General features: G+C 36.5%; 1 protein-coding gene across 8 annotated transcripts in view; it reads right to left on the minus strand.

Annotated features, from left to right (window-relative positions):
* The window catches only part of MAPK10 (mitogen-activated protein kinase 10), a 315,034-nt gene that overhangs the window by 134,144 nt on the left and 166,427 nt on the right, over positions 1-14,463 (minus strand). For all 8 annotated transcript variants that reach the window (XM_060655676.3, XM_078445951.2, XM_060655675.3 and 5 more), the window contains one exon: positions 7,448-7,617. In XM_060655676.3, the coding sequence (XP_060511659.1) occupies positions 7,448-7,617 (170 nt within the window). The remainder of the gene's footprint in view (positions 1-7,447; positions 7,618-14,463) is intronic.

Here is a 14,463-nt window from a genome sequence, read left to right on the forward strand (position 1 = left end):
AAACAGTTTTTCTCTTGATGCTTTTAAGATTCTCTCTTTAAGTTTTGACAGTTTAATTATAGTATGACTTGGAATTATAATTCTCTTGGCTTCCTGGTCCTGGATGTCTGTTTCCCTCCCCAGGTGAAGAAGTTTTCAGACAATACTTTTTTAAATAAGCTTTCTGCCCCTTTCTCTCTCTCTTCTTCTGGGACCCCTACAATGGGAATGCGATTCTGCCTGATGTTGCCCAGAGGTCCCTTAAATTATCTTCATTTATTGTTTTTCTTTTTGCCTCTCATTCTGGATGAGTCTATTGCTTTATCTTCTATGTTGCTGATCCATTCTTCTACTTTATCCAGTCTGCTGTTGACCCCCCTCCACCGCCCCCAGCATATTTTTCAGTTCAGGCATTGTATTCTTCAGCTCTGTGACTTCTGTTTGGTACTTTCTTATATTTTCTACCTCTTTGTTAAAGTTCTTACTATGTTCATCCATTCTTCTCCCGAGTTCAGTGAGCATCTTTAATAACCATTACTTTAAATTCTTTATGAGGTATATTACTTATCTCTGTATCATTGAGGTCTTTTTCTGAAGTTTTGTTTTGTTTCATTTAGAACATATTTCTGTTTCCTTATTTTGTTTGACTCTCTGTGTTTCTATGTATCTGACAAAACAGCTACTTCTTTCAGTCTTTATCCTTCTTATTCAAACTTTCCCTAGCTTTTGGGTTTCTTGAACCTTTGTAATTGTCTAAACTGCCCGATTTATTCTTGATATAGCCCCTAGTTGAGGGTGTGCCAAGACTTTTCAGTGATCCAAGGAGAAGAATCTCATTTAGCACCTGGTTTCAGGCTGATGGGAGCCAGACCCTCAGGCAGCAGCTTTTAAAGTCTGCAAATATATACAGTCCTGTGGGACTGCATTTATAATACCTGTTGGCCTTTAGACCAGGAGATCTGGAGGTGTCCCTGGGTGAGTTGCAATTGGGACTCCAGAAAAACTTATAAGCTCCTTTCTGGGAAGTCTCATCAAACTGAGCTATCTATAGTCAAGGGAGTACGCAAGGATGATGTATCCTTGCTTATGTTCCCTAGGAGCACCTCCTAGACCTCTAGATGTATGGGAAATTGGAAGCCTGTCCATCAGGCTGAAGCTCCAGGCTAAGTAAATAGGTCTTTTTCATAGGAAGATTGGACTTGTGTTTCAGTCAGCTGTGTACCTCCCCAGGGGTGGTAGCCTGTCAAGAGGTGTCTTTCTGATTGTTACAGTTCCATGGAGTTCTGGAATGCCAGTCCTCTTGGCCACCAGGGTCAGGTGATCAAGGGATGCCCCCTGTGTAGATTACACATGGCCTCTGGCTTTAACAAGGCAGCTGAAGAGTGTACTAGGCAGGGTATGCTTGCTAGCTTCAGAAAGGCAGCAAGAAAATGTCTTGTTTATGCATGCCTGCAGGCTTCAATGATGCAGCAAGAGAGAACCCTGTCAGTGCAGGCACTAGCGTTAGGCTGAGAGCGGAAAGATGTCATAACTGCTTGTACTTGTCCACACCAGCCAGGGAACAGGGAAGAGTTACAACTACCTGTGCTCTCCAGTTTCAGCAAGTGCTATAACTGCTTACCCCAAACTGTCCCAGCAATGCCATGATGCCATTTCCAAGCTCACCTGCTTGTGCTAGCAGGCTGTGTGAAGAGTATAATGATGGCATCTGTTAATGCTTCTGTCTCCAAGGAGGATCTCAACTGTCCTCCACTCCTCCAGCCAATGACCTCAAATCAGCAAATGATTCTCCTTCACATATAATCTAGGTATTTTCCAAACTGCTGTTTATTCACTTGGTCTTGGGAAGAGCAAAACCACACATGAGCCTTCCAGGAGGGGAACATCAGTTTCCTATGGCACTCTGAGATCCCCAGACATCAGCCCCATTGGTGCTCCAAACCAGACATTCTGAGGACTCATCATTCTGGTGCACATCTCAAGGGCTAGGGTGCCCAATGTGGGACACCAGCCCTTTTCTCCTTTGGGATATGTGCCTATCTGGTGAGATCCCTCACCAGATATGTTGCTGCACTGGGGGTGGGATTTTTACAAGATTGTTTCTCTGCCTCTCCTACCATTCTCAATGTGGTCCTTCCACCCTTTGTTGTGGAGAAGAGTTCATCTAGTTTTCAGATCTTTTCCATATGAAATGATCCATATGTAGGTGTAGACTTGGGAGTCTAAGGGAGGAGGTCAGTTCAGGACATTGCTACACTGCCATATTGGACCCTGCTCAATCATTGTTTCTTTCTGTTACAATAGATTATCTTTTTTTCTCAGAGGTAGAAAGGAAATTTTCATTTATTCCCAAATATTTCATATTAGATTTTATTTAATGATTCTCAGTAATGACACTGTTGGTCCATCATCCATGGTGAATGATAGCATAGTAGTGATTAATCCCTTTTGAAGATATTTTGCTATTGCCTGTGTTCCCCTGATAGTAAATAAGCAATGAAGCAATCCAAAGAGAGGAAAGAAAGTATAGGAACCCAATAATAATTTAAAGTAATTGAAACAGTAGAAATGAGAATCCATTTCAAACATAAGTACCAATATGCCAACATTTACACTTGAAAAGTAAAATCCTTCTTACACAAACACACAAAATTTTTTAGTGACACATGCAAACAAAAATTGATCCTCCATGTTTTATTCCTGGTTATAAATAAAATAAAGCAAAATAAATGAATCATCTGTTTCAGATTGTCTGCCCCACATCCCAGGATCCCCAGATATGCCCAGTTTCCAATATCTCCCAGTCACTACACTCAGAATTGTATGGGACATTCAAAACACACAAATTTGAGTTTTCGTGGACAGAGAAAAGGTCTGTGGATTTTAGAGACATGTCTGAAAATGGATGTGTGTTTGATGTAAGGGATAGGTGGATAAACTCACCAGTGACAAAAGGCAATAAGAAGGAAATTAAAAGGCTGTGGAGAGGGCACATTAATACAACAATAGATACTCAAGAGAAATAAAACATTATAGACATGAGTTATGATAAATAAAGATATCTCAAAGCTAGGTTGAGGAAGAGGGACAAGGAAGGGACAACCATATTCATGTCTAGAAAGGAATGTGCCGGAATTGTGGTGTCCTGTACAGATGGTAGAGTAGCGAATTGGAAGATGAGGAAGAAGAGGATGCCATCCTATTTCTGTCCCTTCATCTTCGTCTTTGCTAGCTTTATTTCCCTCAGCTGTAACCCAAAAACTAATAATAATCCCAGGAAACTCCAAGGCTAACATTTTGGAATTCAGGTATCTTTTCTGACAAATTTGCTGATAAATTTATTGTAAAACTGGATTAAAAATTTTACTCAAGGACACATGATTTATTGAAATCTATTTCAGTTAGTATACCTAAGAACTAAGATGATTTCTGTCCTGTACAAGGAGAAATAGAGGCTCAAAATGCCCAAAGAAATTTTTCGTGGATTTTCAAATCTTTCTGGTACAGTCTGCTAACTTCTTGAGAAAAATGGTGTTTTGGATCTATTTTTAAATCATTAAGGTCTATCAGTTTCCTTTCATTAGTGCCCTTACTTTCTGTGGCTGTTTTATTTAATGGAAAATAAAACAATCCCAATGAGTAATTTCAGCATCTGAACTGAGAAATGTAGGAAAACTTTCTCATGTTCTATAATTTTCCTTTTAAGAAAGGTAGCCAGAAATTCCTCTGCTTTCTCCATCTCCTCTCTTCCTTCATAAGATTTTTTTTCTTTTTGTCTTATTTCCTATTTCATTTTGAAAGTTGTTCATAAATGCAGTGATATCCCAAATGGGATTCCCACTCCCCAGGTAGTATACAAGACATCTAGTAGAATGCAGAAAATATAAACATATATTGTAATGTAGAAAGGAAATTAAAATTACTAATATTTAATAAACAAATTAATACTGGTCTCTCCCAAACACAATTTGTCCCCTGTCCCCTAGCAGCTGGTTACATATTACCTAGGGTAAAAAAAATTTAAAAGGAAAATGGAAATTTCATGGTTTGAGGGGGATTGACAGAGGCACCCTAAATTCCTTCCTCTGAGAACATTATAGTTCGGTGTGCCTGCTCTAGGAGATTTATCTTTACTATACCAATGGTATTAGTGTTGCTGCCACAACAAATCACCACAAACTTAATTGTTTAAACAACACAAATTTATTACCTGACAGTTCTGCAGATCAGAAGTCCTTACATGGGCCTCACCAGGCTAGTCAAGATGTTAGCAGACTGGTTCTTTTCTGGAGGTGCTAGAGGAGAATTTGTTTCCTTGCTCAATTGGGTTTGTTGTGAGACTCCAATTCCCTGTGGTTGCATGACTCTAATGCAGCCCTCTATTTTTCTTACTGATTGGCAGCTGATAGCAATTCCCAGCTTCTAAAAGTCAGACAATTTCTTGGCTCATGACCTTCTTCCTCTAGCTTTAAAGCCAGCAACAATAAGCAAGCCTCTCACATGTCTTAAATCTCTTATCTCTATTTTCCCATTGCATCTCTCTGACCCACTCTTCTGCCTTTCTTTTCCACTTTTTAAGAACTCATGTGATTAAATTGATCTCTCTGAATATTTCAGGATAATCCCCCCATTTTAAGGACTTAACCTTAATCACATCTGCAGAGTCCCTCTTGCCATGTCAGATAACATATTCATTGTTTCTGAGGATTAGAGTCTGGGCATCTTTGGGGGACCATTATTGTGCCTATCATGCCATGAAATTACTTTGTGCCACAAAGAGATTCAACTCATACCTGCAGCATAATTAATAAATAATAAAAACTGAAAATAAGAATTCCTTTAGCTGTTTAAATGTTTGAAATGAAAGGTTTGGTCCATCATTAAAAATATTTAACTGTTCCATTTTTCAAATTGCAGAAACAATTACTGATTGACATTAGGTAATTACTAAGTAAATTTCAATAAAGGCTTTGATATATTTGATAAATGGGGTTTAAATGCTAGTAAATGATTTAGTGAGTGCACCAACCATGCACAGCTGCCATTTACATTGACTAAGAATTGAGAATGAACTTAAAACCAGTTATCAAAATGAAGTAAATGTTTAAAACTTATGTCCACAGAAAACCTGTGCATGGATGTTTAAAGCAGTTTTATTTATAATTGCCAAAACCTGAAAGCAACCAAGATGTCCTAAAGTAGGTGAAAGAATAACCTGTGGCATACCTAGACAAGGAATTATTCAGTGATAAAAAGAAATGAGCTATCAATCTATGAAAAGACGTGAAGGAATTTTAAGTGCATATTACTAAGTGAAAGAAGCCAGTTTAAAAAGGCTATATTCTGTTTGATTCCGACTATATGACATTCTGGAAAAGACAAATCTATGGAAAGAGTAAAAAGATCAATGGTTGCCAGGAGTTGGGAGTAAGAGACAGATGAACAGGTGGAGTATATAGGATTTTTAGAGCGGTGGAAATACTCTACATGATACCATAATAATGGATACATAACATTTTACATTTGTTTAAATCCATAGAATGTACAACACCAAGAATAAATCCTAATGTAAGCTATGGGCTTTGGTGATTATGATGTATCAATGTAGGGTCATCATCTGTAATAAATATACCACTTTTGCTGGGGATGTCGATAATGGAGGAGGCTATGCATGTGTGGGGGTAGGAGGAACATGGAAAATCTCTGTACCTTCTTTTCAATTTTTCTCTAAGATGTTTTGCTCTAAAAAAAGTATTAAAAATAAAAAATGAAGTGAATCAGATTTTGAAATTGTTTTATGAAATATAAAATGAAGGTGTAATGAACACTACCACATTGTTGTCATCATAATTACATTATATCAAATGAGTGAAGAAAAGTTGTAAAGTAAAATCTGTTTTTAAATAAAATTGATTTCATCTTTATCTCATCTTTTAAAAGTATGCTTCTAAATGGACATTACTAATGTAGCAGTAATTTATATAACAAATAAGTATATTGATCTAAGTAAATATCCTCAATAAATAAATAAATAAATAAATACATACATACATACATACATATTTATAGTACATATCCTAAATTTTTACTTATGAGTTATCAAATTGAAAATTATTATACTAATAAGTTCATACTAAATACATTTGGTGGCTACATTACAAGTCAAAACTACATAGAATAAATGCTTATCAATCTGATATCATCACTTTTGCAAAAATTTTACCGAAGAGTTAATAAGATTTTGATTTGTCACCATTTCAATTTGCCACTAAAAAATGTCATAAAAGAATGGTTATTAAGGATGCCCAGAATCTTTCCATTTTGGAAACATTCAACAAACATTTTAAAAATACCACTTTTTCTAATAGGTAACTGAATTTTAAACATAGAACTTTAAAAGTCACAGGAACATTTGACATATAATTTATACTTATTTAGAATGCAGGGAATTTTATTTGCTGGTTATCTTAACACATATTTCTTGCTGCTAAAACATCCAAAGAAAATTTTCAAATGCATTAGCAACAGCTAGAAAACCTCCAGTTTTCTTGGTTTCTCCATGGTTGTTGTATAATGGACATTTTTTTGTGAGTAGAAAAACTAGTTACGAGCAAAATCGTAAATGTTTTTAGCACACGGGCAATGAGTTACAATAATGCTCATAATTTTACTTGTATTTGATAGAAAGTATTCTTCCATTCTCAAATCATGCTATATTTATTTATGTTTATTTGTATGCATGTTTATGATTAGTTGACATATACAGCATTGTTCCCTTTAAAAATACAAGTGAAATAAGTCAGACAGAGAAAGATAAATAGCTTGATTCCACTTATATATGGAATCCAAAAAACAAAACAAAGAGACAAACAAACAAAAAAACATACTCTTTTTAAAATTTATTTATTTAAATTCAAGTTAGTTACTGTGTAGTATTGGTTTTAGGAGTAGAACCCAGTGATTCATCACTTACATAAAATACCCAGTGCTCATCCTAACAAGAGCCCTCCTTAATGCCCATCACCCACTTAGCGCATTCTCCCACCCACCTCCCCTCCAGCAACTCTCAGTTTGTTCTCTGTATTTAAGAGTCTCTTATGGTTTGCCTTCCTCTGTGCCAAAAAACAGAATCTTAAATACAGAGAACAAACTAGTGATTGCCAGAAGGGTGATGGATGAGGGGATAAGTGAAATAGATAAAGGGGATTAAGAAGTACAAACCTCCAGTTATAAAATAAAGAAGTCACAGAGATGAAAAGTATAGCATAGGGAATACAGTCAATAAGATTGTAGTAATGTTGCTTGGTGATGGATGGTGACTACAATTTTCATGGTGAGCACTGAGTAATGTATAGAATTGTTGAATATGTTGCACACATGAAACTAATATAACACTGTATGTCAATTATACTTCAATCAATCAATAACAAACAAATAAATAAATAAATGTTAAATCCATTCCACTTACCAAACTATTCCCTGAGCCCCAGAGCCAATAGGCTTTAAATTCTGGTAGCGCTTGAGAACTGTGAAGGTTGAGTCTCCCACTTCCACACTGTAGAATTGGTTGTCAACTTTGCTTTTGCTCATGTTGTAATGTTTGGCAATATATGACACATCCACTTGTTTATCGAATCCCTATGAAAAGAAGAACAATAAAAATGTGAGACAAGCGAGCAACCAGAATGATCATGAGCTGTAGAAAAGCCTGTTCTTTTAATGATTACTAATTCAGTCATCTATCATCATTATATAAACCTGCATTTCATATGCAAAATATGTATTAGTCTATGTAAAATAACCTGGAGTAAAAGAACTTAGAAAAAATACATTAAAAATATTTGTTTTTGGTATTAAAACTAATAATAATAAAATAATCTTAGATTAGGTCTACATAATCTTTTTTGAAATGTTTCATTAAAACCATTTAATTATTGGGCCGCCTGGGTAGCTCAGTCAGTTAAGCGTGGAACTTCCGCTCAGGTCATGATCTCACTGTTCCTGAGTTCAAGTCCCGCACTGGGCACTGTGCTGACAGTTCAGAGCCTAGAACCTCCTTTAGATTCTGTGTCTCCCTCTCTCTCTCTCTGCCTCTCCCCCACTCATACTCTTTCTCTCTCTCCATCAAAAATAAAATAAGCATTAAAAAATTTAAAAAAAACCATTTAATTATCTGTGAAGCAAACATCTACCAAACATATATTGGGCCCATATACTATGCTAGAAACTTCAGAGGTGATTCCTGATCATCCATTATAAGAGACGAGAAAGGATAGAAGATTGTATCTATATCCCTTTTCAAAAAGAAGTGAGATACAGAATAATGTGTAGTTTTAATGTTTTAATTAGGTAAACTTGAATTAAATGGTGTTGACTTCATTTGTTCTCAATAATGCCCAAAATGTTATTATCCTTCATTAAACACTGAACAATTTTAGTCCAAATTAACAGTATTCTAAAATGACACATGACATCTTTTTATTCTTTACAAGCTTAGATTTAAATATGTTGATTGTTGTATGTTTTGTTTATCTTTAAGACAAGTCCTACTATTTATTACGTTTAGCAATGGAAGAATCTTTCCTTGTAATTTGAATTATAATTTGTGAATATAATATAAATATCCATTATCCATGATTATTGTTTACCCATAAATATTTTTTTACCATAAATAAATTTATACTGCATTTTGTGACATTAAATAATTTCAACTCTGTAGCTGGAAAGGGCCTTACAAAATATTGTCTAGACTATTTCTTGTGACACACACTGGTGGATGCCTACCCAATAGTCATCCCCTCTCCTTCTTGCTTGATTTTGTTCAGGTTTTGAGCACTCTCATATTCTGTAGCCTCCTCCCCATACCCAGAATTGAAAACTGAATAATTCTCTTTAGAGGTGACATCGACCCTTAGTGGTATTTGGGTGATTTGTGGGCATGTTTTCATATACCATATGACAGAAAATGTGCCTTGTACTTGGTTGGCTTATTGAATAATGCTAGTTGTCCTGCAATGAGTGGGACATTCAGGAATAATTTCTTATACAATGAATAGTTTCTTACATACCTTAGACTTTTGAGTTATGCCAAAGGTTTAATTACTAAACAAACAAAACCAAAACCCTGCCTTTAATGTTCTGAGCCTAGAATCTAAACTAAAGGATCTTTGTATGGTTTTAACACACATTGACTTCTGAAAACCTGATTCTCACATAATTTGAAGGAAGATTTAGACCTCCTTTGTCTCTGAACCTCTGGTTGGTCATAATACCACTGTCCTTAGAGATTTTAAAATAAAAATTTCATTTCTAAATCTAAAAAAATTGAAATATAAGTACAAACTAATTTGCCCCTGCATGTTCTTGGAAAGGGAGCCAGACACTACAAGTAATGTAAATGAGGAGACGACAGTGTGGACTGCATGGACATGAGTGGCAAAACCTACGAATCTAGAGCAATCTTATGCTAGCATCTTACAAGCCCAGACTCAAAGCAGAATGCAAGTTACAGGCACCCGCCTATGACTAGAAGACATATGGTGGCAGCAATCCAGTAGAAATGCACACAGACCTCAAAGAACAGAGTGGACTATAGATGAGGAATCCAGGTTGTTTAAACTGAAAATTGAAAATTCAGGTAATTTATGAATACAATAAGGAGAGGTCTGAAATTCAGGAGACAGTCCAGGAAGCATGGAACAGGAAATTAAACAAGGCTATTAAAAATCAGGGCGTTGTAAATTTATTCAAGGAGGCAAAAATGGGATTTAGAATTTAAACAATGAGTGTGAACAACAGCAAAAACCAGAACATTAATATTTAAGCAATCCTTGATGTTAACCACAGTATCAGGAACTTCTCTCCATACTACAGTCCATTTCTACTCTAGGCTTTTTGGGTATCTCAGCAGACTAACCACTATTAAGGTCTTCCCCCCTCCCCACCTGGCGTTGAAAGGTAAAAAAAGTAACTGCTGCTAGACTAACAAATGAATTCATTTGTCAAGGTTAATTTGGGATGAAGGAAGTGCCTTAACTCCATTTGTGTGTTCTGGCCCTTTTTTACATCCTTTAATGTTCTCATTTCTGACCACCCACAAAATTCTCAGCACAAACTAGCTTCATCAAACCTACATTATCCATTTCTATATCCCCCACTTACTCTCTTCACTTCTGAAATGTCACTTGTTCCAACTACACTGCATATATACACTAATCTTAAGTAATATTTTATGTTCCAGACACTTGACTTAATGCTGTATCTTGGTACCACCCCACTCCTTCAGACTTGCCTATGGCTTTTCTAGCTCAGTTTTCAGACTAATCCTAAGAGATATTCTACTCAACATTTACAATCATTTAATCTAACAAATACTGATGATGTACATATTATGTGCCAAATGCTGGGGTTGGCCCTGGAAAAACAACAAAAAGAGAAGGTCTCAGTCTAGATGGAGGCAGTCAAGTAAGCAAGTAGTTAAAATATGGATGATATATTCTATAGTAGAATAAAGAAAAGGTGCTGGAAGCAAACAAGGAGTAGCAACTAATTGCTTGCATTCATTCATTTTCATTAATTCATTCATTTACTATGTATAATAAAAACAACTGCTAGATGCCAACCCACAGGTATAAATTGGTAATGCTTGAGAGGAAACATGATCAGTGTTTACCCTGGACCTCCCTTCTAACTGGTTTTCAAATGTGAATGGGCACCTGAGGAGCTTGACCAAAGGCAAATCACTGTCATACCACATTGGAGATTTGGATGTAGACCACCACATAAATCCTGATAATCTGAGGATTAGATTCTGACTTGAGGAACTTGAGATTTGAGAATCTGACTTTGAGAAAGACAGCATTACAGCAGTCATTCTCAAGATACGCTTCCTGGAGCATCAATATCAGCATCACCTGGAAACCTGTTAGAAATGCAAATGCTCACTCCTGCCTCACACCTATTGAATCAGAAACTCTGTGGTCAAGGCCCAACAATCTGTCTCATTAAGCCCTTGAAGTATTCTGACGCATGTTGAGAACCATACACTATAGTGGAAGGATCACCCGAAGACTTTGAATCCGAACTTATACCTCTGCCTGACATATTTGAAAAGTAAAATGAGATTTCTGCATCTGCGTCAGGGAACACATTTTGCGTATTTATGTATTGCCAAATTACATTGCTCCTGGCACACAAATGGGAAACCAGAGTCCTAATTATGACAAGGATTACCCCTCATCTCATGTTGAAATATTTGAGAGAACCTCACTGACCCAGACTCAAAGCCTCAGTATTAAGAAAGGTCAACAGTTGGCCAAGTGCTATAATGGACTATATCATTTCATCTCAGCAATAATTCACAGTCCTGAGAAGCACCCTGTCATTTTTCCCAGTGCATGTCTGTAACAGAACTTTTTATAGGATGGGGAAGCTACATATAGTCTTGGCAGTTTGATAAAAATGGTTAAAACAATCACAGAGTGTATACCAGCAGCAAGATTTCAGTAAGAAGAGTATGAATTCCCAGTCAAAAAGTGACAAATAAAAGCTATCTAGTGCCTTGACACATTTTCTAAAATAAAAATTACTTCATGATCTTTTTTCTCCATTTTAAGCATATAATTTCTCACAATTACATTGAAAATCATCATTTTTAACTAATTAATTTTTAATATGAAGTTTATTGTCAAATTGGTTTCCATACAACACCCAGTGCTCATCCCAACAGGTGCCCTCCTCAATGCCCATTACCCACTTTCCCCTCCATCCCACTCCCCCATCAACCCTCAGTTTGTTCTCAGTTTTTAAGAGTCTCTTATGGTTTGCCTCCCTCCCTCTCTAAATTGTTTTTCCCTTACCCTCCCCATGGTCTTCTGTTAAGTTTCTCAGAATCCACATAAGAGTGAAAACATATGGTATCTGTCTTTCTCTGTATGACTTATTTCACTTAGCATAACACTCTCCAGTTCCATCCACATTGCTACAAAAGGCCATATTTCATTCTTTTTCATTGCCAAGTGGTATTCTATTGTGTGTATAAACCACAATTTCTTTATCCATTCATCAGTTGATGGACATTTAGGCTCTTTCCATAATTTGGCTATTGTTGAGAGTGCTGCTATAAACATTGGGGTACAAGTGCCCTATGCATCAGCACTCCTGTATCCCTTGGGTAAATTCCTAGCAGTGCTATTGCTGGGTCATAGGGTAGATCTATTTTTAATTTTCTGAGGAACCTCCACACTGTTTCCAGAGTGGCTGCACCAATTTGCATTCCCACCAACAGTGCAAGAGGGTTCCTGTTTCTCCACATCCTCTCCAGCATCTATAGTCTCCTGATTTGTTCATTTTAGCCACTCTGGCGTGAGGTGATATCTCAGTGTGGTTTTGATTTGTATTTCCCTGATGAGGAATGACGTTGAGCATCATTTCATGTGCCTGTTGGCCATCTGGATGTCTTCTTTAGAGAAGTGTCTATTCATGTTTTCTCCCCATTTCTTCACTGAATTATTTGTTTATTGGGTGTGGAGTTTGGTGAGTTCTTTATAGATTTTGGATACTAGCCTTTTGTCTGATATGTCATTTGCAAATATCTGTTCCCATTCCATCAGTTGCCTTTTAGTTTTGTTAACTGTTTCCTTTGCAGTGCAGAAGCGTTTTATCTTCATGAGGTCCCAATAGTTCATTTCTGCTTTTAATTCCCTTGCCTTTGGAGATGTATCAAGTAAGAAATTACTGCAGCTGAGGTCAAAGAGGTTTTTTCCTGCTTTCTCCTCTAGGGTTTTGATGGTTTCCTGTCTTACATTCAGGTCCTTTATCCATTTTGAGTTTATTTTTGTGAATGGTGTAAGATAGTGGTCTAGTTTCATTCTTCTGCATGTTGCTGTCCAGTTCTCCCAGCACCATTTGCTAAAGAGAATGTCTTTAATCCATTGGATGTTCTTTCCTGCTTTGTCCAAGATTAGTTGGCCATACATTTGTCAGTCTAATTCTGGGTACTCTATTCCATTGGTCTATGTGTCTGTTTGTGTGCCAATACCATGCTGTCTTGTTGATTATAGCTTTGTAGTAGAGGCTAAAGTCTGGGATTGTGATGCCTCCTGCTTTGGTCTTCTTCTTCAAAATTACTTTGGCTATTCGGGGTCTTTTGTGGTTCTATACAAATTTTAGGATTGCTTGTTCTAGCTTCGAGAAGAATGCTGGTGCAATTTTGATTGGGATTGCATTGAATGTGTAGATAGCTTTGGGTAATATTGACATTTTAACAATATTTATTCTTCCAATCCATGAGCACAGAATGTTTTTCCATTTCTTTGTATCTTCTTCAATTACCTTCATAAGCTTTCTATAGTTTTCAGCATACAGATCTTTTACATCTTTGGTTAGGTTTATTCCTAGGTATTTTATGATTCTCGGTGCAATTGTGAATGGGATCAGTTTCTTTATTTGTCTTTCTGTTGCTTCATTATTAGTGTATAAGAATGTAACTGATTTCTGTACATTAATTTTGTATCCTGCGACATTGCTGAATTCATCAATCAGTTCTAGCAGACTTTTGGTGGAGTCTATTGGGTATTCCATGTATAATATCATGTCATCTGCAAAAAGTGAAAACTTGACTTCATCTGCCAGTTTTGATGCCTTTGATTTCCTTTTGTTGTCTGATTGCTGATGCTAGAACTTCCAACACTATGTTAAACAACAGCAGTGAGAGTGGACATCCCTGTCGTGTTCCTGATCTCAGGGGGAAAGCTCTCAGTTCTTCCCCATTGAGGATGATATCAGCTGTGGGCTTTTCATAAATGGCTTTTATGATGTTTAAGTATGTTCCTTCTATCCCTACTTTTTCGAGGGTTTTTATTAAGAAAGGCTGATGAATTTTGTCAAGTGCTTTTTCTGCATCGATTGACAGGATTATATGGTTCTTATCTTTTCTTTTATTAATGTGATGTATCACATTGATTGATTTGTGAATATTGAGCCAGCCCTGCAGCCCAGCAATGAATCCCACTTGATCATGGTGAATAATTCTTTTTATATGCTGTTGAATTCAATTTGCTAGTCTTATTGAGAATTTTTGCATCCATATTCATCATGGATATTGGCCTCTTTTTTTTTAGTTCTCTTTTTTTGCTGGGTCTCTGTCTGGTTTGGGAATCAAAGTAATGCAGGCTTTATAGAATGAGTCTGGAAGTTTTACCTTGCCTTTACATTTTTTGGAACAGCTTGAGAAGATAGGTATTATCCCTGCTTTAAATGTTTGGTAGAATTCCCCTGAGAAGCCATCTGGTCCTGGACTCTTATTTGTTGGGAGATTTTTGATAACTGATTCCATTTCTTCGCTGGTTATGGGTCTGTTCCAGTTTTCTATTTCTTCCTGTTTGAGTTTTGGAAGTGTGTGGGTGCTTAGGAATTTGTTCATTTCTTCCAGGTTGTCCAGTTTATTGGCATATAATTTTTCATAGTATTCCCTGATAATTGCTT

This window comes from Panthera onca, chromosome B1 (genome assembly GCF_046562875.1).
Source record: "Panthera onca isolate mPanOnc1 chromosome B1, mPanOnc1 haplotype 2, whole genome shotgun sequence".
In the NCBI taxonomy this organism is placed as follows: Eukaryota; Metazoa; Chordata; class Mammalia; order Carnivora; family Felidae; genus Panthera; species Panthera onca.